We start from the raw sequence: 12,889 nt of genomic DNA, 5'->3' as shown, positions 1-12,889 counted from the left end.
TTTAATGATAGTGTTAAAGAATATTTTATGTCTGGGAAAAAATTCTTATGATGATCTTTGAGTGAAAATGTAGGTTTCATAACAGTTTTTAAACTGCTATTCCATGTTGTAAGAAAAAAAAAGTCTTTATATGCAAAGTGAAAAAAGAAAAGATATACAACAAAATGCTGATAGCATATGTGATTATATTTCAGAGAATTATTGTAATATTTTTTCTTTCTTTTGCTGGCAGTTTCCAAATGCTCTAGAAATATGTTACTTCTATATTGTGAAAAAAATTAAAATCTTATTAGAACCAATTAGCATCTGAATATAAGGCTATCAGCCATACTACTTTTAGTATGTACGCTTAACAATATTTTTAGCAAAGATTTAACATGCTAAACTGGTAAAACAATATTTTACTTTGTAATTAAAACATTGTAGGTAAAAAGTAATATTTAGAAATCTTCGTATAAATAGAATAATTTCGGTATCCTGTTTTTGGTGATAAGATTGTTTCACTGGCTTCAGCAAACACCTGTTTTGCTTCACAGATACACATATGATACATAACTGAAATAAGATATATACAACAAGATATGGTGTTACAAGTGAAATTCTACCTTCTAGGTGTAATAAAGCAGCTTTAAAGAAGTATATAGTGATAGGAAATTGAGAAGATGAGATTAGATCAAATCAACAAAGGCTTTTAGTTCCAACAATGAAATTGGATGATTTCTTTTGGAATGTGGCCAGGATGTCAGAGAGGAGTGATTAAACTCTTGGGAAAATATATAATTATCTTTGTTGTTAAGACGGTAGGTTTATATTCTATGTCAGTTTTCAAGAGCTGTTTGTTCCTCAGTGACAATTCAGTATTTACCCACAAGAATGAGCCCTTCCATATTTAGAATCATAGTCCTCAGTCACACCAAGAAGCTATTAAATCCCAAAGCCCCAATTTGGCTGCTCAAACATGAAGCTTTCCCATAAGCCATATAAGAGAGAAATAGATTAATAGGTTATAAAATAAATAACTTTCAAATAATATGTGATATGACAATTTAATGAATTCTTTAGTATTGCGATTATTACTAATAAGCTTGGATAGTCTTTTTCCAAAGGTAGTGTAACATTGAATATTTAGAACTACTTTTATTTACTGACTCCAAAAATAACATCTAAATAGGAAACTCGAGTACAATTTCAAGATGATTTTTAAATGAACATAGTACTTCTTGCCCATTTTCCGCTAAGAAATGGATAGTTAGATGAAATGCCAAAAGCATGAATGCCCAGATAACGGCAATCTGCAAACAGACTTTCTTCTTGCTCATACTTTTTGTCTAGCTAATTTGTCTAACTGATTAAAATAACTTAAAACCTAGGTAAAATATTATTCCGAATAAACAAACAACAGGTGGGACTAAACATAATGAAGGCACTAAATAAGACATAAATCCCAACATATGTATGTCAATCCTATAAACATTTATTGGAAGGATTTTTTTTAAAAAGCAATGAAAAACCAAAAGCATTAAACAGTTTTGTAAAACACATCTGCAGAATTAAACATAATGTAAATTACTTACAAAATAGTTTGTGTTCAAATTGTAAGCCTATGGAGGGTATCATTCAGCTGTGCAGCTGTTAACTATGATCCCAATTTAGGAGAATTTTAAATCACGATTAGAATAGTATATGTTTGGTTTCAGATGTATCTGGAAGTAAGAAACCAAAAGATAGCAAATCCCATGATGAGATGTAGATTTATACATATATATCTTTATGTTTCCCAATATCTTTCAAATGTCTTAACAAACTTGTACAATATATTTTTTCATGTCATCTCATTAGAGTTAAAAGAAACATAAAACCACTTTGAACATTTTGGACATAAAATAAAAAAGCTTTGAACTTCTTACTTCATATAGAAATAGAACTAAAAATGCATATACTTCAGAGTCATTTTCTTGAATTGAGTCCCAAGATGAAACTAGATCTTTACACACAAAAACCAAAACATACACACTGATAGCTTTCTTCAGCTAGAACTGAATCTGTAAAAATTATATTACTTTCATCAACAACTTTTATTTGCACCTCACAGTTCAAATTTATGCTTATCCTTCATGTATAAAATGAGATAATAACAATAATTGACCGAATAATATTTTTTCCTGAGGATTAAATCAGTTAGAATACATAAAATACTTAGAATAGTACCCACAGCACATAATGTCATATAAATATTGCTTGTTATAATTTTTATTCTATTAGAAACTGGAGCTACAACAAAAACAGCATTCCCGGTTCCTGATCAGTCAGTAATATGTAAAACATATTTGTAAAACTTATATGTAAAACATAACATGTAATACAATAATGACACAATATCTATTATACTATGCCATATCTAATGATGTAAGGATGTTAAAGGTAGAGAATCGCGATCAAGAATTGCTGATTATTCTGGTAGAAAGAAGTGTTTTCTAGCAATTTAGAGAACTGTGTTCCAGTCACAAGTCAACCACTAACTAAAGGAGTCTTCTGGGAAAAGTTGGTTTCTTTAAGCTTCAGTTTTCTCATTTATGAAAAGTTAATCTTGAGGTTTGCTTCTTGTGAATGTTATGTACTTTAACCTCAGTCAGTGCTCCCAATCTCTTGGACCCAAATAACCTGATCTAAATAAGGGTGTGCTTATTCAGTCAGAACTTTGATTTTGAAGTTATTAAAGTCCCCTGAAACATGAGCTCCATAAGTGATATTCACTGTTAGTTCTCTGTTAAAGTAGATAAGTGGTTGAACTATATATTAGAGAAAATAAACTTTAGAACTATAGAAATAGTTAACTAAAGAAGCATTTTTCAAAAATATATATTAACAGTGAGATAAAACTCATTCATTCATTCAGCAAACATCTGAGTGCCTACTCAGTGCCAGGCACTGTTTTGGATGCTGGGACTAAAAAAGTAAACAAAATAATCAAGAATCCCTGGCCTCATTCTAAAAGGAGGGTTGCAGCAACAAAATAAAAAATATATATAGTATCTTAGATGTGAATAAGTGCTTTAGAGGAAAAAATAAATAAACAAGTGGAAAGGATATGGGAAGTATTGCGTGCGAATGTAAGTTTAAAGGACCTGGACAGATAAAGCCTCTCTGAGGTTTGATGAAACAAAAACCTGAGAGAAGGGAGAGTGTGAGTTCACAGATTTATGAAGGTGAGTACTCCACGTAGAGCACATGTAAATTCCTTGAGGCAGGAGGCTGTCTAATTCATTCTAGGAACAGCATAGAAGCCATTGTGACAGAACAAAGTGAGAAAAAAGCAGGTAAATGTAGGGGGAGATGATGTCAGGAAAGTATGAGGGACTAGCTCATGTTAGGCCTTGAAGACTTCTGGAAAGACATGGGCTCTCACTTAAAGTGAGACAGGAAAACCACTGGAGGGTTTTGAGCAGAGGAGAGGCATAATCTGTTTCAGATTTAACAAGATCCCTCTGACTGCTCTATGAAGAAAAGCTTAGAAGTGCAGTGACTTAAATATATGGTCTTTCTCAGTAAGGAATACTGCATTGCTCCTTTTAACACAAGTTTACTGCCAAGTAACCGTCATATGCAGTTTAGTCAGGAAAGCTGAAGATCTTAATTTTCAGGTGTAAGGTATTGGGTATTAGAGATATAACCACAATAGTCAAATGCTATAAACTGACAATGTTTATTAAAGAGACAAGATTTCTCATAACTATCCTCTCTGGGGGACTCACAATGCTCATCTGCATATTAAAAGCTTTGGGGAATCTTTAACATATTGAATCCGAAGTCTCCCAAGTCTGTCCTACCATGGAACTCATCTTTGTTTCTTCAAGTGCTTTGGTTCAAAACAAACTGCGCTCAAATATAAGTTCCCTGGCTACTGAGCCTCTCAACTTTGAGTTAATTATGTAATCTCAACATCATCTCTAAAGTGGGATAATAACATCACCTCACTTGACTGTGGTGAGAATTAGATTAGATAATGTTTGTAAGGGACCCCAAAGAGTGACCTTAATTAGTGCCACTTTTCTGTATCCTCTCCTTTATCTTCAAAAGCTCACCCCCTCTTCACATTAAAGGAGTAAATTCTAGCCCGACCCATTGTTGCTAATATGTAAGGCCCCAGGCTCTATCAAAAGCACTTAGCAGGATAGCACCTAGCGTTAGAACATCTACAATGTGTGTGAGATGCTGAGACGCTAAAACACAAACACAGTCACAGTAATTCCACAGCAAAGTTGAGTATCTCATATTTATATTTCTTAATAAGCCTTACAGAGCAATAGCGAGGCTGGAGTACATCATCTGGTGGGACCATTGAGATGATGGTCCTTTACAGTATCTTCACAATGCTGTGTTAAAAATATTGGCCCTGGCCAGGCGCGGTGGCTCACGCCTGTAATCCCAGCACTTTGGGAGGCTGAGGCGGGCAGATAACGAGGTCAGGAGTTCGAGACCAGCCTGACCAACATAGTGAAACCCCGTCTCTACTAAAAATACAAAAAAAGAAAAAAAAAAATAGCCGGTTGTGGTGGCCAGCACCTGTAATCCCAGCTACTTGGGAGAATGAGGCAAGGAGAATTACTTGGACATGGGAGGCGGAGGTTGCAGTGAGCTGAGATCGCACCACTGCACTCAAGCGTGGTGACAGAGCAAGACTCTGTCTCAAAAAAAAACAAAAACAAAAACAAAACAAAACAAAAAAAACTCTGTCTCAAAAAAAAAAAAAAATTGGCCCTATTTACAGTGCCTGAAGTCTTTAAGTAAATGAAGATGAATAACCCTGGGAATTTCTCCTCCCTGTGATTTTTGTTTTGGAACACATAGTTACCTGTTTTAAGTAGCAGAGAAGCAAACAAACAAATGTAATACTGTTAAAATGCACCTTATGTACACTTGAAGCTACCATGTGCAGCTTAGTCAGGAAAGCTCAAACTAAATAGGCCTCGTTTCTTGAAACACAGTAGATGTTCCAAGAAATCTCAATTTACTCTCCTTTTATTCGGATTATTTGGATCACTTTAGCTTGCTTTCTGAGATCGGACTTTTCTTACATATCCAAACTTAGGAAAATATTCAAATATTCAATTATTCAAACTTTCATCTCAGTTCATCAATTTAAATACCAAGGATCACGCAGATTACTCAGCAATTTCATGTAAGAATTACTGAACTAACTGTTGCACTCTGAGGGATGGGATCTTGGAGTGTTCAGCACAGCCTTGGTGTGTACTGCATGTGTCACACTGCTTCTCATCAGATTTGCTGGAACTTGTGGCTTGCATCCCAGGCTCGGTCTGATTCTAAGACTTTTAGCTAAGAAGGCAGAGAGATGTTCTGGTTTGTATTATAGTTACCTTAGGAACTCTATTTCACTCCTACTCATCGGAGTAAGTGGTATCTGCAATCCCTGGAGAGACCCGGGGTGTTCTGTTATTTCCCGAGTTCCTGTGGCTACCTCCATGAAAGATATAATCATTGGAGCAACGCAAGAGATCATTACTGCTCTAGAATTTTGACCGTCAAAAAGCCCTTCTTCACGGGACTACTGAAATCTATTATTTTCAGGTTTCTTCAGAATTCTCAGGGGAGATCCTGAATTTTGGGGATCCTGAATTTCATAGACTCTAAATGAGATGAGAATTCTCTAAGTGGAAATTTAGAACCCACGATTCATTCAGATCACAGTGATCAGAAAAGGGTTCCTGAGTACAAGTTACCACACTTTCTCCTTCCTGGTGCTGTGTCTCCCACCCAAACTGATGAGTCAAGGTTCTCTTGTACATGTCAGAGTTCCCTGAAGATCTGATGTGAGTACATTCCCTGTCCACATGTGTACACTCACACTTGCACAGGCACTCACACAGACACCATGAGCATTTCAAGCATTCTTCTAGGTAATTTAAAGTTCAGGAGCAAAAGTGAAAAGGTGACAACTTGATATGATCCATCCATCTCTAGGAATGTACTGGGATGTCATTTAACCTGAATGGCACTTTGTTTTTATTTTTTTCAGACAGATTCCACCCTGAAGCCTGTTCTCTTTTGTGCACCTTCCCATAGTAGGAGTTCTAAAAGCCTAAAAGAAAGGAATTATATTTGCATCTTGTCCCTATAGCACACTTTACTGTTTCTTGCACATAGATGATGTTCACTAAGTGTTTATTTGCACGAGTGAGGAAAAGGAAGTAGATACAAAAGTTCTCAGGTGCATTGAGTTTCACTTCTTATAGATCCGTAATGCCTTCTGAATACACGTTCTTGTCTTTGCATGCCATCTTTAACGATATAATAGACAGAAAATAGATACACTTTGGATGAGGCAGGAAAAAGAAAGGACTAACACATATGAGTTGGTGATGATAGTCTTCATCAGGGGGCTGGCCAAAAGTTAGTTCCTTGAAGATACTTACTGCTGACTGTCCTTGGAAATATCATCTCTAGGCCGGGCGCGGCAGGGCTCACGCCTGTAATCCCAGCACTTTGGGAGGCCAAGGCGGGTGGATCACGAGGTCAGGAGATCGAGACCAACCTGGCTAACACAGTGAAACCCCGTCTCTACTAAAAATACAAAAAATTAGCCAGGCGTGGTGGCGGGCGCCTGTAGTCCCAGCTACTTGGGAGGCTGAGGCAGGAGAATGGCGTGAACCCGGGAGGTGGAGCTTGCAGTGAGCTGAGATCGCGCCACTGCACTCCAGCCTGGGCGACAAACACAGACTCCGTCTCTAAAAAAAAAAAAAAAAAAAAAAAATCATCTCTAGGAGTGGAAGAGAGGGGATGGGTGCTGCTTGCTGAAGTTGAGAAATCAAGGGTGATATTAATATGGTTTGCATTCAATGAGATAAATGGCAAAAGAAATCTTGAGAGATACGAGCAAACTTCCAGAGACCAGGAGATCCATTTGGGGGAACAATGCAATAGGGATCCTCACACATATTCTTCATTATATTTAAAAGTATACCTCCATTACTAAGTGAAAGTTTGACATCTTTATTTAACGTACATTCAAATGATATGAGGATTTGAATTTTCTCTCTATCTTGCTCTCTTTCTCTCAAGTACTACACTTTAGTGTTTGTTTTCTATTACTAGGTAAGCTTATCTTAAAAGTATTTTGTATTCCAAGAAAAAAGAGATATATTCTATGTTTTTCACTAAATATCCTTTAGCAAGACCAAATCGATGTATGCTTTTCAGCTTTGACTGCCCATTCATATTTTTACTGCTGAAAAGATTTTGGTTGGAGTCTTTGAATTCTTATCTCCAGGCTGTTTACTGAATTTATAGTCAGTTTTCTCAGGATTAGACTATCTTTTACTTTCAAAGATAGGTGCTGTTAACCAGAGTTTCCACAAAATGTCGCTCTAAGGTCGTTGGTTGCACCAGCAGCAACCAAAATCAATGTACAATTTGCTTTTAAATTTTTATCTTCCATTAGGTAATGAATGTGCTCACCTGAAAAGACATGGAAAAGCACAACACTATGTTGAAAAGAGCAAATCCTCCTTCTCTGCCCTATCCATTGCGCAGTTCTGTCCTCCAGAGGCAGCCACCGAAAGCAGCTTCTTATATGTACTGCTAGACACCAAATAATTTTTTTCGAAGTTATGGTACACAACTCTGTAGATAATAATTCTGCCATTTATTCAGCATTCGGCATGTTAGGTATTTCACATAGTGTGTCTTTCTATTTATTTATTTATTTATTTATTTATTTATTTATTTATTTAAGACGGAGTCTCGCTCTGTCGCCCAGGCTGGAGTGCAGTGGCAAGTTATCTCGGCTCACTGCAACCTCCGCCTCCTGGGCTCAAGCAATTCTTCTGTCTTAGCCTCCCGAGCAGCTGGGGCTACAGGCGAACGCCACCACGCCCGGCTAATTTTTGAATTTTTAGTAGAGACGGGGTTTCACCATATTGGTCAGGCTGGTCTCGAACTCCAGACCTTAAGTGATCCGCCCGCTTGGGCCTCCCAAAGTGCTGGGATTACAGGTGTGAGCCACAGTGCCTGGCCACTGTGTCTTATTTAAAAGAAAGAAAGAAAAATGACTGACTCAATGAATGAATGCCTTTCAGATGTGTCAGGTTTGTTTTGCTTTGTGTATTTTTTGTTAATGCAATAAAATATCTTGAGAACAGAAACAGAGAAGAGAAAACAGACTTGGTCACAGAGCTATAACTGGCAGGTTGGGATTTCAGGGCGGGTGTACTGGGTGTCAAACCTATGCCTGACTAGCTTCTCCTAACTGCAAACTCTGGGCTTGTCAAGATTGTTTTTTGCATTTTATTTTCTCTCTCTTAAAATTACCTCCCCATTGTTAGCTTTCTAACGTGTGGAGTCTATGAAGTTGAAAGAGAGAGTTTCAAATGAAACATGAGGAAATGATCCCAAGGCCCAACCCTGTGCCTTATGATTTGGATATCTTTTCTACAAGACCTTCAACAACTGCAACTTAAAAGAAAAGGATGGTTGTAAGAGACTGCCCATCTACTGATATGTTCTGGATAGTTCTCTGTTTACCTCCTGTCCTAAAGCCATGTTGCTCAAAATTGATTTTTTTTTTTTAAACGGGAATGGGGAGAAGTGAGAGTGGAGTTGAGAGTTTATTCCAATTCCTGGAAGCGGCAAGGAAGAGGTTAAGTTGGACCGGGAGGATTTTTGAAGTCTTTGGCTGGGAGGTTCCATTTGGAGAAAGGTGCAGGGGAGCTAGGGGTGGCGAGAGAAACAAGACAGTTTCTCATTCGCCTGGATTTCCGATTCCGAGCAATTGGGTTCTCACCTGAGGGCGCAGTTGGGCACCCCTGGCTTGTGGATGGAAATATTGAGGAGCAGAACTTGCCTGACCAGCGCCTGGAGAGTAGAGTGAAGCATGGAAAGGACCACGCGGCCCCTTTAAGTATTATCGGGCCGGGAAGGAGAGGGAGGAAACTGGGAGCCGCGGGGACTGTGGGGGAAACCCACAAGCAATTGAGCTGGAGAGGAGGCAGCGTGAGAGCAGAAACTTCAGACGCCGCTGATCCTGGAGGAGCTGGGGTGAGCCGCGGCGGCCGTCTCTCCCACCCGCAGCAGCATCCTCCCTGCCCTTCTCTGCCACCCCGCGGAGAGCCGGGAGCTGCCTCTTTACAGCTTCCACGAGCCAGGGGTGCAGGCAGCTGCCCCCAGGAAGTTTGGGCTTCTGCGTAGTTTAGGGGTGCCTGCGAGCGCCCCAGAGGGCGAGGGGCCGAGGGCGATGTTGGGCGCCGCGCGGGGCTGGGGGCGCCCAGAAGACGTGCGAGTGTCCGCGGTCCTTCTGCTGTCCCCAGTACCCTCCGCATCCCCCAAGTGATGGGAACAAGGGCCCGCCCAGGCAGCCGCTGTCGCCGCACCGCCCCCTCGCTCGCCCCCTGCGCGCGGAGTCACCCAGTCACACTCCCGGCACCCCGAGCCCGTCCTCCAGAGCTGCTGCTTCTACTTTGGCTGCTATCGCCGCCGCCGCGGGTGGCCCGCTGCTGACTGGGCTCGCCGGGAGACGGAGAAGCACTTTTTGGCCCTCCCTCAGCCGCTCTCACACCCCAACTTTGCCGCCGCCGCCGCGCCTGCCCTCGCTGCGGCGCTCGGCCGCACATTGTGGGGGCGCACGCCGGGAGGCTCCGCAAGACCGTGGAGGCAGGAAACGGCACTGCTGCGCTTCTGCCTCGGCTCTTTGTTGTTCGCTTTGGATGGTTCTTGAAAGTGTCTGAGCCTCCTCGGAAATCCTGGGGCCGGAGAAGACAAACCTTGGAATTCTTCCTCTGCAAAAGTCTCTGAGATACTGACAAGCGTCCGGAAAGGTCGACGAGTAATTGCCCTGAAAACTCCTGGCTAATTGACCCACGTTGCTTATATTAAGCCTTTGTGTGTGGTGTGTGTGGTGTGTGGCTTCATACATTTGGGGACCCTATTTCCACTCCCTCCTCTTGGCATGAGACTGTATGCAGGATCCACCCGAGGACAATGATTGCGGAGCCCGCTCACTTTTACCTGCTTGGATTAATATGTCTCTGTTCAGGTAACCCCGCGTCTTCTTTCTTCACCCTTGATCCTCCCTGTTCGCCCCCTCTCCACTTTGCACGATCAAACCCAGAAGTGTATTTTGGTTACCCCTCCCTCCTAAGGCCGGAGGGGCTCGATTCCTGCTAGACTTTTAGGCGAAAATGTTCCTAGTTCGCATTTGGGGTTGTCTCTTTTTCCCCACTCCCCAAAACCTCCCCTCCACCCCTGAACCTCCTCAAGACTCTTTGCAGATCTCGGCCTTTTGCCAAGTTCAGGGCACGCCCAGATTACTCTGGGCAAACGCACGTCTAAGCACTAGGGTGGGAGGAGGCAGCGTCTGGCAGTGAGCTAGGGCCCCCAGGATGAGCCGAAGTGAGTATCAGCCGCCGGCTGCTTCCCTGGGGAGGGAAATGTGCGCCCTGGGAGCTTGTGGCCCGCAGGCTTGCCAGGATTCCTGAGCCTAGTCCTCTATAGCCCCTCCTCTTCCGAGCACAAGGGGTTATTAGTAGTTGTTTTATGTAACCAAAGTCTGTAATTAAATTTGATTCTGAAGAAGCTTCACGAAATAACTCCTTCTTAAGGTAGGATATAAAATAGCCACTGCCTCGCTGGGTTTAGAAGGAAAACAGGCGGTTGCAAGCATCGGAAAGGGGACAGTTAGTTGCCTGGGGATTCTCATTGGCGAAAGAAAACTGAATTTGGGATGTTTAGGATTAATTAAATAATACTGAAATTCCATATGAAGTGTTGGAAGGATGCTGAAACGGGGCCCTTCTGACATAAGAGTACACACTGTATCTACACTTGTAAATAGTTTTCATACACTCCCTAGGAAACTTTTTTACTGTGGGTGAACTGAGCCACGACTCAACTTCTGTTTCTTTCCTTTTGGTAGATTCTGGTTTCAATCACGGATCCGATTTCAGGCTTTAAAACACACACACACACACACACACACACACACACACACACACACACACACACACTCTGCACCTCGGAATTTTTATAGTCACATTCGCATACTGAGCTTCAAATTGCATCAGGGCTTATCGGTAAGAGTCACTCAGTTTGCATAATTATGAAACGATTTTAAAGGTTAGTTTGAGCTTTTGTGGTCTATGGTTATCATTTATGTTTTGACCAGGGATTTTACTTAAGACAGATAGTTAACAGAGTAAGAAAAGGGGGGGGGGGAAACCACATACGTCAGCTAAATGATAGCGAATAAACCCCTAAAAGAATTTTAGCCTGTGAATTGTGCTTGCTGGCTGAAAGTTACAAGGAAGATTTGCAACTAAAGTAAATTTTAAAAATTATTAAATTGTTACTTCTTTAAAGAAAACAGAAAGTGAAGTTTCAACCTGGTATATCTCCTGTACGTCACAGTGGAGGGATGAGTAGACTAACTCCTCGAGGTTGTCATTCCCCACTTCCAGCTTCTCCTTCTGTAATGCCTTATTTTTCCTTAGTTTGCATATCGGAGTAATTGAATAGTCCCTCCAGTCCCCCAGCCCTTGCCGTGGATGCAAATCAAAAACATTAAAATCTGATCTCTCTATTTGCCTCCCTTGGCTGTGTCTCTGCCTAGTTTAATTTACAGCTTCAGATACCTTTGAGATTTCTGTTGATTCACCTTTCTGGTTAAAGTTTATTTACGTGTGTAAAGTGAAGTGTCATTGTGATAAATGACTGGAGGGGCAGATTACTGAAGATAGGGGGATTAATGGTCATTAGTCACTGTTTGAGTTGAGTTTGTATATGTTGGAACATTTTATCATGGCTGTAGATTAAAGATAGGGTCACATTAATAAGGTATCACTGAAAGTTGGTCGTGTCAACTTGGAAATTCTGTCTTCACTTGGAGAATTATTTGGGAAGTACTGTCCTATTAGATTTAATAATTTGAGTAGTAGATATCTGAGGATTGCAATTTGAATAGATATGAGACAATTATAATGTTAGAGCTACACTGATTTCTAGCTTTTAGAAATCTAAAATTTCTAGTTTTTCTGTTTCTAATTTAATTTTCCATTTAAGCCATTGATGATTTTTGTAAACCTAAGTTTTTCCTATAGGTGTGCCTATCTGCTTTGCCACTTACCAGGACAAAAGCTTCTTTCTAAAGTGCTCCCTCATACATAACCTGAAGCTTTTTATTCCTCTGATCACTTTCGCTCATGCTGTGAATCTGAACTTGGGAGGCCAAACTATTGAGCTAGTAGAGTGATTTCATGACAGTGTTCTGTTATAAAGCAACACTATCGATTTGAATAATACTTCACAGTACTCAAGTGACTACTAACCTGGGTGTGTTGAAGACACCTGGTCAGAGAATGAATGAAGTTCTTGAAAGATTGTGTTTCATGTCTTGCCCCAAGCCTAAGATCACAGTCTATCACTTGTTAATGGAGTGTATTTAAGAGAAATGTGGTGAGCTTAAATAAATCAAAGTGTACTGAGGGGATAACTTACCTTCAACAAGATTTAACCTGTAAAAGCATCTATTGGTTGTCAGTTCTTTTTTTCTTTTTTCTTTTCTTCCTTTTTTAACTGCCTGCCAACTTAACAAAGTCCAACAGTTTTCTTCAAACAGATTATAAACTCCATTTTTGTATGTTGATGGCATGCTTAGTACTAAGTCTTGTGCTTAAGAGTGTTCACTTCTCATAGCCTTTTATCTATTAACTTGATGCTGCAAAAAATAACCTTTCATTCAATGAAACTGAGATTTATAAAAAGTGGATATTCCTTCAGAAATTCATTTTTCAGGTAGATTCCTTTAATTACTTGGTCTATCTGCCTTTTCTATGGACAGACAGACTTCTGGTGAGTTTGCGGGGTGGGAGGGTGCAGGAGA

The 12,889-nt window shown here is 40.5% G+C and overlaps 1 protein-coding gene across 6 annotated transcripts in view; it reads left to right on the top strand.

Annotated features, from left to right (window-relative positions):
- The window catches only part of ROBO1 (roundabout guidance receptor 1), an 813,755-nt gene that overhangs the window by 380,738 nt on the left and 420,128 nt on the right, over positions 1 to 12,889 (top strand). The window contains exon 1 of one of the 6 annotated variants that reach the window (XM_063703933.1): positions 8,805 to 10,048. The exons of 4 other annotated variants lie outside the window; for them this stretch is intronic. In XM_063703933.1, coding sequence (XP_063560003.1) covers positions 9,994 to 10,048 — 55 coding nt within the window. In that variant the 5' untranslated portion in view covers positions 8,805 to 9,993. Of the gene's footprint in view, positions 1 to 8,804; positions 10,049 to 10,398; positions 10,614 to 12,889 lie in introns of those variants that run through there. One more of the 6 variants, XM_063703936.1, reaches the window with a different exon arrangement.

The sequence above is a fragment of the Gorilla gorilla genome, chromosome 2 (genome assembly GCF_029281585.2).
Source record: "Gorilla gorilla gorilla isolate KB3781 chromosome 2, NHGRI_mGorGor1-v2.1_pri, whole genome shotgun sequence".
Lineage (NCBI taxonomy): Eukaryota > Metazoa > Chordata > Mammalia > Primates > Hominidae > Gorilla > Gorilla gorilla.
The sequence above is the reverse complement of the archived record's forward strand: the minus strand, read 5'-3'. Positions and strand labels throughout refer to the sequence as shown.